Here is a 14,539-nt window from a genome sequence, read left to right as displayed (position 1 = left end):
AATCCAATAAAAAATTAAAAAAAAAAAAAAAACTTCACGATCAGGTCTTGTGGTCATCTTGTCTCTTTGGAGAATATCTATTAAGATTTGTGGTGGTGGTGTGCCGTTGATTTGGTTCCTGCTCCTCATGGTTCTCTTGAGATGTAGCTGACCTTTTAGTTAGCACACCAAGGTGTAACCACTACGCTACCATGGCTCCTCCTATTAACATTGTTGTTGTTGTTAAGTGCCATCAAGTCGATTCCGACCCATAGTGAACCTGTGTAGAGTTTCCAAGGAGCAGCTTATGAGCTTGAACCACTGACCTTGCAGTTCAAACTGACTTTTCAGTCTGACGCATTAGCCCACAATGCTACACCAGGACTACCCCTTTGGAATTCTAGAACGCAATTGCCATAGCCTTCTGAGCTAACCTCTCTGCCTTGAATTGTACTGGTCTAGCATATCCCCTTGTGGTTATGAATTGGGCTGCGAACCGCAAGGTCAGCAGTTCGAAACTACCAGCTGTTCTGCTAGAGAAAGATGAGGCTTTCTGTTCCGTAAAGATTTACAGTCTTGGAAACCCTGTACAGGGTCGCTATGAGTTGGAACCGACTCCACGGTATACTACCACCGGCATATCCCCTTGGTAGTCACTGTTTTAGCTGGATCTTTCTCTCTGCATTGTATTGGTAAATCTAAGACTCATGCCTTTGTTCCATAAAATCATCTTTGTTAGCTTCATTGCTTAAGACTGTTAGAAAAAAGATCAACTTTTTGAGCTAGCTTTTGGCAACCTATATTTGTCTCACAGGTTGCTTTGTTTTTCATTAGGTCCCATATGTACTCATTTTATCTTTTTTCTCAAGCTTCTTATTTCCAATTAACTCACTGACTTCATTAGCTCTTGTTAGGTTTATCTTTATAGGTAGTCACTGGTTACTAACATTTGAGTTATGTGTAACCTGCAGTTATAAACCGCCCCTGTAAAACCTATTATATTAAAAATTCACAGTGCATGCATTCTTTCTAATAAAAAACACTACTTTGTGGCACATATCAAAACATTATTATTCATACTGTATTACTATGTTAAATATGTTTTAGTATGTCTGAAAGGGGTCTCTTAAATGCTCTGCAGAACGAGGTATACTAAATAACTAGGAAAAACATTTGACGAACTGTTAGGTATGAACTACATTTAACTGTTTAAGCTTCTGTACAAATTTGACTTAGAGACAGATTTATGAATGGAATTTATTCATAATCCAGGGACTGCCTAAATTTTGAATTTTTGGTGTATTTGGTGGCACAATGGTAAAAGTGATCGGCTGGTAATTAAAAGGTCAGCAGTTGAACCCACTAGCCACTTATGGAGAAAGATGTGTCAGTCTGCTTTCTGTAAAGATTACAGTCTTAGAAACTATGAGGCAGTTTTGCATTGTTCTGTGGGTTTGTATGAGTCAGAATTAACTGGATGGTAGTGGGACCTAATGATTATATATGAATTGTTTTATATTAGTCAATGTTCATAAAAATGTTCATATTCTTCCAAACTGTTCTTTAAAAATGTATTATCCACTTAGTGAATATAGATTTTCTCTTTCATATGTTAATTGTCTATTCTCATGAATGTATTTTGAAGAATAGGTAGGGGCTTAATCCTTTAATATGACTATAGATGGTGATGTGCCATGGAGTCGGTTCTGACTCATAGTGACCCTGTACAGGGTTTCTGAGGCTGTGACTATAGAACTAGTCCTTTGTTTTGCATGTTATTCTGTTGTATAAAGGCTAAACATTAAATTTGGAGACATTTCAAAGACTCCTTCGTGTTTCAGGGAACCCCGGTAGTGTAATAGTTAGGAGTTGGGCTGCTAACCACAAGGTCAGCAATTCAAATCTACCTGCCACTCAGAGGATGAAAGATGCAGCTTTCTGCTCCTGTAAAGATTTACCGCCTCGGAAAGCATATACAGGGTCACTCTGAGTGGGAATTGATTCAATGACATACAACCACCACCATCACCATGTTTCATTTCACTTTGTGGGAAATCAAATTGCTGTCTGACAGAGGGAAAGGATTAAAAATAATTAAAATGAATGTTTTCACTCAGATATGATTCATCCAGATATTATTAGTTCCCTAGACAACCACAATCTAGGGAGTTTGGGTCTGAATTAGTTTCCCTGCCCATATGTTAGTGGGTACATTTGTATCTAGAGAGTATTATAAGTCCTTCAGAATTGACGAGAATTAATTAGGATATAAGATGAGTTTTGGGGGAGGGGTCACTTTCTTTTAGAATATGTGAATATAAAATTTGTCATACTAAATTTGATGGGTAGCAATAAAACCAGATGTGTATATATCTTCTCTATGTGGAATTTGGGGCTTAATGATAGGAGATTTAAAATAATCCATTTCTTACCTATTTTAAGTGATAATAATAAAACTGTTAAGTTCTCGTAAATTAAGTAATAATTTCTTCATAGCAAGTCATCTGTCCTGGGATTTTAAGGAAGTTAACTGTTAGATATGGAAGATAGAACTCATTAATTTTGACTTCACTCCTATGTTCATTACTACTATTTTCATTTCTCTTTGAACAGGTTGTTTCTTTCAACAGCTGTTGATGAAATAAAGGAACATACTTTTTTACTTGAGCAACTGTCATAAGTAAAAAAGAATAGGGAAGTTAAATCCCAGATTAATGATAGCAATGTTGTATTGTTTAATAGGCAGTGAAATCAGCTGTGCAGACCATCACTGTTGGAGGCGTGAGCACATCACAGTTTAAGACAATTATTCCTCTGGCAACTGCTCCCAATGTCCAGCAGATTCAAGTGCCTGGAAGCAAGTTTCATTATGTCCGACTTGTTACTGCCACAACAGCCAGTAGCTCAACCCAGCCAGTTAGTCAGAACCCCAGTACAAACACTCAGCCTCTTCAGCAAGGTTAGTAACCTTTTTTTTTTTTTTTTTTTTTAAACAGTTATTAATGTTTTTAACATTATTAAGAACTTTGGTCCTTTACTTGCTGAAATCCTGATTAAGTGTGGCATTTCAGCTGAGAGTTTGAATCAGCAGCTGTTGTAGAAGGCAGTGAAATAGAGGCATAGTTGTATATAACTGTGGTATTTCATTCTGTTAGAAACTGGTACACAGATAATCATAATTCCTTATCAAAATGTGGTTAGCCATTTTATTGGTGATCTTAAACCTACTATTTATGCTAGTGATCTTAGGTGGACTAGATTAAGATGCAACAAGATTGCTTATCTTATTTTTCTAAACTATAAAGTCTCTTGATTGTTTTGGTCAGTTGAAATAAGTAGGTAATATATAAATTATAAATATAAACCTTACATCACATTCATCCTTTACCTATTTTTAATCTATAACTTCTAAGAGAAGGTGATTAAATATCCTAACCTTTCCCTCAGTTGTAGTTTTTTCTAGAGGATATTCCTGTTTGTAGTCCTACCATTTTCTATGTTTAACCCTTCCTACCACATAGTACATGGAGCTCTGGTAGCGTAGTGGTTACGAATTGGGCTGTGAACCACAAGGTCAGCAGTTCAAAACTACCAGCTGTTCCACGGGAAAAAGATGAGGCTTTCTGTTCCCGTAAAGATTTACAGCCTCGGAAACCCTGTACAGGGTTACTATGAGTCGGAACCGACTCCACGGCACATAACCAACCAACCAACCACGTAGTATGGTATCCTGGTATGGCATTGTAGGATAAGCATGGGACAGCTAACCGTAAGGTTGATGGTTCAGACCCACTAGTGCTCCTTGGAAACTGTTAAGCAGGGTTGCTATTAGTTGAAACCAACTCAAAGGCATTTAACAACAACCATAGTACAACAGATACAAACAACATCATCTTTCTCTATGTTTTGTTGTTCTTAAGTGCTGTCGAAGACTTGATTCATAGCAACTCCGTATAGTGTTTTTGAGGAGCCACTGGTGGATTTGAACCATCAGCCTTGTGACTAGCAGTCTAGTGCCTATCGTACAATGCCATACTAGGACTCCTACTCCATGTTTATATACTTTTTTTAAAAAAATGAAATGGTGTGAAAGGATCAGGATACTATCCGAATCCGGCACTTTGCAGTTAGAACATAATCTTTCCCTTGGAAAGTTGTTGTCTAATCCAGTGAAGTCAGAAAGTAGTTGATAGCATGTGAATGATTTATTGTTTACTGGAAGGAAATAAAGAATTAAAGGCCAGTTAGTTACTGTTGTTTTCAATTAAGAGGTCAGGAATTTGGAGCTATCTATTGCTGATAGCTGTTTCACCTGAGGCAGTCTGTGAAGAACCCCCTGCCCACCCCCACCCCACACACCTTTTTTTTTTTTTTTTCCAGATTAAAAAACAGTTCAGGTCCAGCACTTAGGCTGCTGGTCTCTTTAAATGCTGAGAGTATTTTTTTTCTTAGTTGCTGAACAGAGGAGATGAGAAAGCATGGGAGAATATATTAGTGTATAATATCAAGTAATTATGGTTTCTAATTCCTCCTTGGAGTCCTGGTGTGGCGCTGTAGGATTGCTTTGACCTGCTAACTGCAAGGTCGGCAGTTTAAGCTCACCAGCCGCTCCTCAGAAACCCTGTAGAGGGTCTCTGTGAATTGGAACCAGTTCAATGGCACTTAATATTTCCTCTTATTAAAAGGAATTTAAAAGGGTGTTCTTTTATCATCGTATTCTTACTGAGAAAAACATGAAGCTTGTTTATTGCTGACGAAGGGAGTCAAGTTTTATATTCTGCTACAAGTCCATTGTACTTAGGTGACATGGAGATGTAAAACAGTCATTAGATACAGTTGATTTATTTTATATGTATATATTTCTGCTTGTACATAATGCTGGGTCTCCACTTCTAGTGTAAAGTTAATACTAATTGAATCTTAGTAAGAATTAAGTCTTTGGTATAGTAGAAAAGATAAGATCTAGGAAGAGTAGAGGAATGGCTGGGCATGTCATAATTATTTTGTGTTTCCTGGTGCCTTCTTTTCCAACTTTATCTGTCTGTCTGCCTGCCTCTCTCTGCCGTTCTGCTTCTCTTTAACTTCGGCAACCCTTGTCCCTACTTCTGCAATCTTGCCTCTCCCTTTTTTGCTTTGCACCTTCAGCTTTCCCTCTGTGTTCTCACCTTCATTTCTCCACCTTTTTCACCATCCTGTCTCTATAGCCTTTTACTTACACACATGTGACTTCCTTTATTATCATCATATATTTTTCTTTCTTGTCCCATAAAAATGATGGATATATGTACATATATTGTTTCATGGAAATAATGAGTTAAATTTAATTTTAACAATCATATATACACTAAATATGTACTTTAGCTCATCAACTGTATTAATATGTCTTTTTAAAAACCTGATTTCTGATGAGGAATTTACTTAACTATACCAAAGGAAATTGGGCTTATCTTGTACATTTTCTGCCCCAAAAATAATGTTCAAAAGCTCTCCCTTATTAATTGTTGGCCTGATAGCTGACAACAAGCAGAGAGGCTCAGAAGGGACTTGATTAACCTCTTCAGGATATAATCTCCTGCCATCTTGCTAAGGGAGGTGGGGATATGTTTAAGGAATTAAGAAAACTTCACTCTTGCAGATAATGGTTTCTGAAACTTGGGGAGGAATCTGTTCCAAAGGCATTGTGCAGAATTCCTGTTCTAAGAATTCTTTAAGACCAAAAAATAAAAGATAATGCCAACTTCTATGAAAACTGGAGTAGTGTTTTCTCCATCCCAAAGGCTTCAGTAAAACTCCACATATAGATGTCAAGCCTACTGAAACCTACAGAATTTCCAGTGTGTAGAGGAAGGTGGGAGCTCTGGTAGCATAGTGGTTACGAATTGGGCTGTGAATCGCAGGTCAGCAATTAGAAACTACCAGCTGTTCCGCGAGAGAAAGATGAGGCTTTCTGTTCCCATAAGGATTTACAGCCTCGGAAACTCTGTACAAGGTCGCTATGAGTCGGAACTGACTCCACGGCACATAACAACAACAACAACAAGAGGAAGGTGGAGAGTTATTTACCTTTTCCTTATTATCCAAATGAAATCATGAGCCCACTGTTTAGCCCACCATTTGAAGTGACTGAAGGCAGGCTATACCCCTTCTCCTTTGTATCTCAGGACCACCAGGAAATAATTACATTTTCCTGGTTATTGTTCTCTGTAAAAATGATGTGGCAAGGGTATCTGACTTCCTCTCACTTCGTAAGTGGGGAGAAGAATCAAGATCAATAGTTCAAGGCTGACACATACCTACTCTTCAACTAGTTTACCAATTTTAGCACCAGGTGTCCCTCCTTCTGCTGGGTTTAATAATACATTGGAATGGCCACAAAAGGCACAGACAATGTTCATTAGTATGGAGTTAATGAGGTAACAGTGCAATTCAAGGTCCAGAATGAACCTTTTTTGGTCAGGGCAATCTCTTTTCAGTCATAATTGCAGACTTCTCTCTATGGCCACTTGGCGCAACCTCTGTTCTGCTCAGACAAATGTTACAAAGCTCTTCTGACTCCACTAGCAATTGCCCAGAGGCACATCACTCCAGCAGGAAGCCTTCTGCCCAAAGCTCTCAACTTCCTTGCCCTATAGACCAAGAAGCCCATTGCACTGGTTCCTGCTGATCTCCCGGTTCTGCTGCCTTTGCTGCTGCTTCTCGCTCAACCTCGCTGTCTCTGGTACTACCACTCTTACTGGTTTTTAAGTCTAGGAGGTTCTCAACACAGGAATCCCAGGTCCAAAAGACATGCTCCTGGTCTTCTTTCTTGAGGGTAGTCAGGTCCCTTCTCTTTGCTCACCACACAGTACTGGGGATCATGGTCTAGGCAAGTTGACACATAACCCCAAGAGTCACAGATTCCATACACCTGTTTTCATAGTCCCACTCAGTCATTCTGTGTGAGTTACAAAGAGTATGGCTAGAAGGGCTACATGAAGTAATTTACTGCATCATACACCAACTTCAAACTTCTTACTCTGTGTTCTTGGAAGGGTGACCACTGCAGGGAGCAGGGAGTTCACTCTCCTCTGCAGCAAGCACAAACTACAGCTCATCTTTTAACTCCTTAAAGCGTTGCTGAGACCGACAGTCAACAGCAGCCAATATAACTTGACTAAAGTGCAAAGGCGATAGGAAAATCAAAACAGAAACCATTTCAAGTCACTTGTAGGTATCATGTCACTGTTTCTGCAACCCATGGCCATATACAGTCAGTCTTCCGTATCTGTGGATGAAAAATGTTTGGGAGGAAAATTCCAGAAAGTTCCAAAAAGCAAAACTTCAATTTGCTCTGCACTGAATCCACATGAATAAAGTGATGTGTAGACACACCCTGCTGTAGTCTCCACTGTTTTCCAGATCCTCAGTCTCTTTCCAACACTCATTGAGCCTTATATGTCTATTGGCTGGTTACTTTGCTGCTTGTGTTGTGTGGACCCTTTGTATCCGTGAAAAAATTTTTCTAAAAAGCACTTAAATGGTAGCAGGAATCCCTCAAAGGCTAAAAGGGAACTTACAGTGCTATTTGCATAGCATTTGAATTGTATTTGGTATTTTAAGTAATCTAGAAATGATTAAAGTATATGGGAGGGAGTATGTGTGTAGTTTATATGCAAATACTACGCCAAATTATGGAGTCCTGGTGTGGTACTGCAGGGTAAGTACTCAACTGCAGTGTTGGTTTGAACCACAAGGTTGGCAGTTAAAACCCACTGGCTGCTCCTCGGAAACCCTAAACAGGGTCGCTATGAGTCGGAACCTACTCTACAGCCCTTAACAACAACAACAACAGTGCCTTATATAAGAGACTTGAGTATACCCTGATTTTGGTATGTATACCTCGGAAACCCTGTACAGGGTCGCTATGGGTTGGAACCGACTCGACGGCACTTAACAACAACAACTGAGGGGTTGTGGAGGTCTGGTATGGTGCTGTAGAATAAGCAATGGACTGCTAACTCAAAAGGGTGGTTCAAACCCACCAGCTTGCTACATCAGATTGCTGTTATGGTAGATGGCACTTAATAGTACCACCCAGGAGTTCTGGAATTAATCCCTCTCCAATACTGAGGGATGACTGTACTCTGTCTAAATAACAAATTTTGTTGTTGTTAAGTGCTGTTGGGTTAGTTTCAACTCAGTGATCCTGTATAGGGTTTCTGAGGTCATAAATCTTTATGAGAGCAGAAAATCTCATCTTCCGTGGATGAGCTGGTAGACTTAAACTGTAGACCTTGTGGTTAGCAGTCCGGTTATCCTGCAAAGCCACTGTGCTCTCATAACAACTCTGTTTTTGTTGTGAAGTGCCGTTGAGTTGGTTCCGAACCATGGCGATCCTGTATAGGGTTTCTGAGGATCCGCTGGTGAGCTTGAACCACCAACCTTGCAGTTCAAACGGCTTTGTAGTCTGGTGCATTAACCCACAGTGCGACACCATCCCACAGCGCCACACCAGGATTCCATAACAACTTTATTGGTATATAATTAACAAGCCCTAAGGCTCACCACTTAAAAAGGTACAATTCAGTGTTTTTTTAGTATATTCACAGAGTCAAGCAACCACTGCTGTCTAATCCTATAGTCTTTTATGGGGGTCTCCCGATTTCCTGCTCCACTTGTAACTTGTTATTTTGCTTCAGGGGCCTGTTCCATTTTAGATCAGATTATTCTCTGTGATATTCTCTTTTCCTCATCTAAGATTTTCAACTTTTTGTCTCTAGCCATCAGTGACTCCATTCCCAGCAAAAGTAAAAAATAAGTTAGCAGTGAAGCAGTCTTTCTAGCCAAGAAAATCCACTGTTTTCCTTGATTATTCAGAGCAGTCTAGATAGCATTAGGTCAATCCTCAATCTCTCTCTTTCAGGCCAGGATCCAATCTTACCTTAAGTATAGTCCAGTCCGAAGCCACGTCCTTGTCTTCTTGAATCCCTCCGTTAGACTGTAGAAATGGCTCTGAGCAGTGTACACAGGGCAGGTCTTTTGGTCTAAGCATAAGTCTTCTGCCAGCCTCCTGCCTGTGTTCCATCACAGCATCTCTCCACATCAGCTTTCATCTTCCATTCAGATCTGTTCATCTGTGACTTTTTAGTTATAATAACTTCATTTACCTTCGAATGACTTATTTTTCTCCCCTTGTATCTATAATAAGGAGGCCTTGGTGGTGCAGTGAGCTGCTAACCTCAAGGTTTGTGGTTCAAACCCACGAGCCGCTCTGTGGGAGACAATGTGGCTGTCTGCTCCCTGTGAAGATTTACATTCTTAGACTCCCTAAGGAGCAGTTCACCTCTGCCCTGTAGGGTCGCTGGGAGTGGGAATCAACTCCATGGTAACAGGGTTGGATGCCTCCAATCTTTACCATTTGGGTTACTTTCCCCTCCACTATATATCTCTTGCATCTGCTCTGTCCTTTTCATTCCCCTTATTACCCCAGATTAGACCCTCATTTTATTTGCACAGACTAATGTGATACTCTTTGGGCTTGTCTCATTCTTGCAATACCACCTGTTTTACTGCTGCCAAATACAATTTCTTTTTGTGGTGTTCTAATAACCTATCTATACTTAAAAACTTTCAAAAACATCTCATTATCTAGTGAATTAAAAATACAGATTTCCATTCTAACTTTCAAACAGTCATGGTCCTCAACAAAACAACTACAGTATCTCTTTTTGCCTCCGTTTGCCTTCTTTCACCCTAGGCTCCAGCCAGAGCAGTCTGGTCATCAGTGCTTTGTGAAGAATTCTTGCTGCTGCACAGCTAGCTGCTTCTGTCTCTGTCTTCAATGCCTTCCTCCAGTCTGTGTGCCTTTTCTTCAGCTGCTCACTGTTCAGGACTCTTCTCAAACACTATGCCCTCCATGCACTCTCCAGAGTCCCATCCTGTGGGCCTCTCAGTTGTATGTTCTCTTTCCTGTGGATTCCCACAGTGCTCTGTCTTCTTTAATGGTATTTATCATATTTGAGTGCTTGCCTGATTTAACCTATTAGGTGTTTTGTATGTTAGTTCACGGGAACAATGTCCACAATGTCATTTATATAACAACATTTACAACAATAATGTCAGGTAGCATTATTCAACACTTACTATTTGTTAGGCACTGTTTTAGTCAACATTCACAAATCAGCATCTTTTATCTACTGGTGTGGTGCTGCAGGATAATGCACAAGGTTAGTTTGAACCACAAGGTCTGTGGTTCATACCCACCAGATGTTCCTTGAAAACCCTATACAAGGTCGCTATGAGTCGGAACTGATTCAACGGCACTTAACAACAACAAGCAACATCTACGTAGAAGATGCGCAGTTGCTTTTTAGGATAGCACTAGACTTTAAACCAAAAGGTCGGCAGTTCGAGTCCACAAGGCGCTCCATTAAAGAAAGATGGAGGTTTTTGCTCTCTCAATGATGTACACAGCCTTGGAAACCCTATACAGGGTTGCTATGAGTCGGAACCTACTCCATGAAACTTAACAATAAGAGCATCATCTATTTGTAAGATTGATTCTCTTGTCATACTTTTACTGCAAATAGAGAAATGGGTAAAATAGATAGGTGGAAAGTGGCAGAACTAGGATTTGAACCCCTAGGGTTTTATGGTTTCATAGCCTTTATTCTTAATATTTAGGCTGTGATGCCTTTTTATAGATTCTATAAATATTGAATTATACCATAATAATAATGGTAGTGGTGGTGATTGTGTGCCGTTGAGTTGATTCTGACACATAGTGACCCTATATAGGGTTCCAAGGCTATAAATCTTTACGGGAGCAGAAAGCCTCTTCTTTTTCCTGAGAAACAGCTGGTAGATTCAAACTGCTGACCTTGCAGTTATCAGCCCAACTCATAAGTCACTGTGCTACCTCTTTAATAACATTAATAGTAATCATAAGTATTTTTTCTGGTTTAAGTAGAGACACAACAATTAGAAATAGTGTAGAATGGTGTTGCTATTTAGGTTCGTGAATGGCGGTCCATTTATTTTACAATGTTCCATTTGGCTGGATTTAATAGTGAGTATATAAAAAATACTTTCAAAAGTGTGTCTTCAATCTGCACATACTCCCTCATAAAGTAGATAGGTTATAGCTGCCTTAGATGTAAGTTTCCTATATATGGATTAAGGAATTATGAAAGGTAACTATCCTGATTAACTATTACTCTAAATAGGAAACAAATGGAATTCTTTAAGCTCACTCATGAGGATAATAATCTAGGAGAGCTAAAGTATTCTTAAGTGTTTTAAATACTTCTTCTATAAATAATTGCATCTACTCATTAACTAAACAGATAAAGAAGGATTATAACTTTTCATAAAAAATTGTTGCAATTATTTCAGAGGTTTTTTTTTCTTTTTTCTTTTTAAAGCCAAGCCAGTGGTGGTTAATGCAACGCCAGTGCGGATGTCAGTTCCAATTGTCCCAGCACAGACTACCGTCAAACAAGTGAGCATCACATAACTTCCTTTTCTCAAGCTCTCCCAAGTATATAATTTACTTTGAAAAACTGAAAGTTCAGATTTAGGTATAAGAGAGTTATATTGAATTGAGCAGTTGTAAAATTTATTTTTATAGTCATTGATATACTTCCTTTCTCTTTAGGTTGTTCCCAAACCAATCAATCCAACTTCACAAATAGTTACTACTAGCCAGCCCCAGCAACGACTTATCATGCCTGCCACACCACTGCCACAGATCCAGCCCAACCTCACTAACCTTCCACCAGGCACTGTGCTGGCACCAGCTCCAGGAACAGGGAATGTGGGTTATGCAGTGCTTCCAGCTCAATATGTTACTCAGGTATGTGGAAAAAATCAAGGCATTCCATTTTAAAAAGGATAGTTAGATCCAAGAAGTCTTTTTAAAAAAGAGCATAGTGGTTACAAATCGGGCTGCAAACCGCAAGGTCAGCAGTTCGAAACTACCAGCTGTTCCACAGGAGAAAGATGAGGCTTTCTGCTCCCATAAAAATTTACAGCCTCGGAAACCCTGTACAGGGTCGCTATGAGTCAGAACCAACTCCACGGCACACAGTCACCACCACCACTGTTGAGTCGAATCTGACTCATGGAGACCCCATGTGTTGCAAAATAGAGCTGTACCCCCATAGCGTTTTTCAAGGCTTTGACTTTTCAGAAGCAGCTTGCCAGGACTTTCTTCCAAGGAGCCTCTGAGTCGGTTCACATTGCCAGCCTTTCAGTTAGTAGTCAATAACTTAACCATTTGTGCCGCCCAGGGATCTTAAGAAGTCTCATATTCTGAAGCTAGTCACGAAAATCATGTACCTCAGTGTTAAAATGACTTTTTCCAACTTGAAAAGTCTTAAAAAGTTAATTAAAATTTCTTGGTATCTTTAGCTTTTAGAAATTGATAGCACACATCGGATGTATAGATCAAACAATTAGTTGCTGAGAGCAGCCTGGTGAGAGGCCAGGATTATTCAGGTTGAAGAGAGATTGGTTGACGTTAGAATCAGCAGAGCCCAAATTAATTTAGAAAAGACTATGGCTGTATTAAATCTCTCCTTCACACATAAATATGCTGCTACTGATTTACTCTTTTTTTTTTTTTTTTTTAATTTAAGGTTTTTATTGTGGATTGAGTGAAAGTTTACAGAGCACATCATCAGTTTCACATTCAACACTTCATATAATTTGTTTCATTACATTGATTATAATCCCCTCCATATACCATCAGTTAAAAGTATTTCTCTTTATCCACTTTAGCTTTTTTTAAAAAACACACAAACAAAAAAACCCACTCAGGCATATATAATAAATTACATCTTACTGATTTACTCTTGAAAAATAGAATGTGTGATACATTTTCAGGTAAAAGAGCTTCACTGATTTCTCCAGAAACTTCATCTGGTCATCTTTAGAGTCAAAGCCATGAATTATCCAATAGGCTGGCTTGGGTTGAAAGTTATTACAGTATTTTCAGAGTATGCAGTTCTGGTATGGCACTGCAGGTTAACGCATTAGACTGCAAGGTCGGTTTGAATCACAAGGTCGGCGGTTCAAGCTCACCAGTTGCTCCTCGGAAACCCATTGCAGGGTTGCTGTGAGTCGAAACCAACTCAACAGCACTATAACAACAACTACATAATTGTGATAATTATATGATATGGTGCTATAGGATAAACACTGTACTACTAGCCACAAGGTTGGTGATTCAAACCCACCAGGCACTCCTCAGAAATGCTACATGGGGTCTCTATGAATTGGAACTGATTTGACAGCACGTAACAACAATTATGAAATGCAGCACTTGTAGGGCAGTGGATTATGAGTTGGGTTGCTAACCACAAGATCAGCTCTTCGAATTTGCAGGAGAAAGATGAGGCTTTCTGGTCCCATGAAGATTTACAGCCTCAGAAACACTATATGGGGTCACTAGGAGTAAGGACCAACTCCAAGTCATTTACCATCACCACCATAATTATGATGTGCATGTTTTTCTATGAAATAATCTCCTAATTTTGAATCATGTAGCCCTTTAGCATGCTCACTTGTTTTTTTCATCTCTATTTGTTAGCGTCTTTAAAAGAGCTCTATGAAATATTGTGTCGATATGAAATTCTCCATTGTGTTTTCCCTATTATAGTCGGTAGAATTGTGCTTCTTAGTGACCCTGGTGTGGTGCTGTAGGATAAGCACTGAACTGCAAGGTTGAACTGCAAGGTTGGCAGTTCAAACTCACCAGCTACTGTTCGGAAACCCTATACAGGATCGCTATGCGTCAGAACCGACGGCACTTAAAAACAGCAATGGATGATTATATGAATTTTGCAAGTGTGACTGAAACTTTGCTTTCTTTACATGTAGCTGCAGCAGTCTTCATATGTGTCTATAGCAAGCAACTCTAATTTTACTGGCACATCTGGTATCCAGACCCAGGCAAGGCTTCCAATCAATGGGTAAGTATTTTGAAAACTATATGGTTACAAATCAGGTTGCTAATCTCATGGTCAGCAGTTCGAACTGCCAGCTGTTCCGCGGGAGAAAGATGAGGCTTTCTGCTCCCATAACGATTTACAGCCTCGGAAACCCTGTACTACAGGGTCACTGTGAGTCGGAACCGACTCCACGGCACGTAACAACAACAATATATAAGTTAGGTTATTGTACCAGCTTAATTGCAACATAAAATATCTATTTCAAAATACATCCTATTTAATCGTTTTTCCCCTTAAAGCTGTCTCAAGTGCTTTCTATTTTTAAATAGTTCAAACTTATAAAAAAGTTACAGTAACAAAGAACTCCCAAATGCCCTGTATACACATTTACTAATTTGCTGTATTTGTTTCATTGTTTCTCCCTTTCTCTAGAGAGTTCTAAATAAATTTTTTGCTATTTTTGTTTTTCCTTTAAGTTTTTATTATGGATTGAGTGTAAGTTTACAGGGCAAATCATCAGTTTTACATTCAACAAATCATATAAATTGCTTCATCACAATGATTACATTCCCCTCCATGTACTATCAGATAACAGTATTTCTCTCTATTCCCTTTAGCTCTTTTTTTTT

The 14,539-nt window shown here is 39.2% G+C and overlaps 1 protein-coding gene across 3 annotated transcripts in view; it reads left to right on the top strand.

The window, feature by feature from the left end:
* The window catches only part of LIN54 (lin-54 homolog (C. elegans)), a 109,819-nt gene that overhangs the window by 75,175 nt on the left and 20,105 nt on the right, over positions 1–14,539 (top strand). For all 3 annotated transcript variants that reach the window (XM_006877752.1, XM_006877751.1, XM_006877750.1), the window contains 4 exons: positions 2,722–2,938; positions 11,382–11,458; positions 11,615–11,812; positions 13,840–13,931. In XM_006877752.1, coding sequence (XP_006877814.1) covers positions 2,722–2,938; positions 11,382–11,458; positions 11,615–11,812; positions 13,840–13,931 — 584 coding nt within the window. The remainder of the gene's footprint in view (positions 1–2,721; positions 2,939–11,381; positions 11,459–11,614; positions 11,813–13,839; positions 13,932–14,539) is intronic.

The sequence above is a fragment of the Chrysochloris asiatica genome, unplaced genomic scaffold (assembly GCF_000296735.1).
Source record: "Chrysochloris asiatica unplaced genomic scaffold, ChrAsi1.0 scaffold00588, whole genome shotgun sequence".
Taxonomy (NCBI): Eukaryota; Metazoa; Chordata; class Mammalia; order Afrosoricida; family Chrysochloridae; genus Chrysochloris; species Chrysochloris asiatica.
The sequence above is the reverse complement of the archived record's forward strand: the minus strand, read 5'-3'. Positions and strand labels throughout refer to the sequence as shown.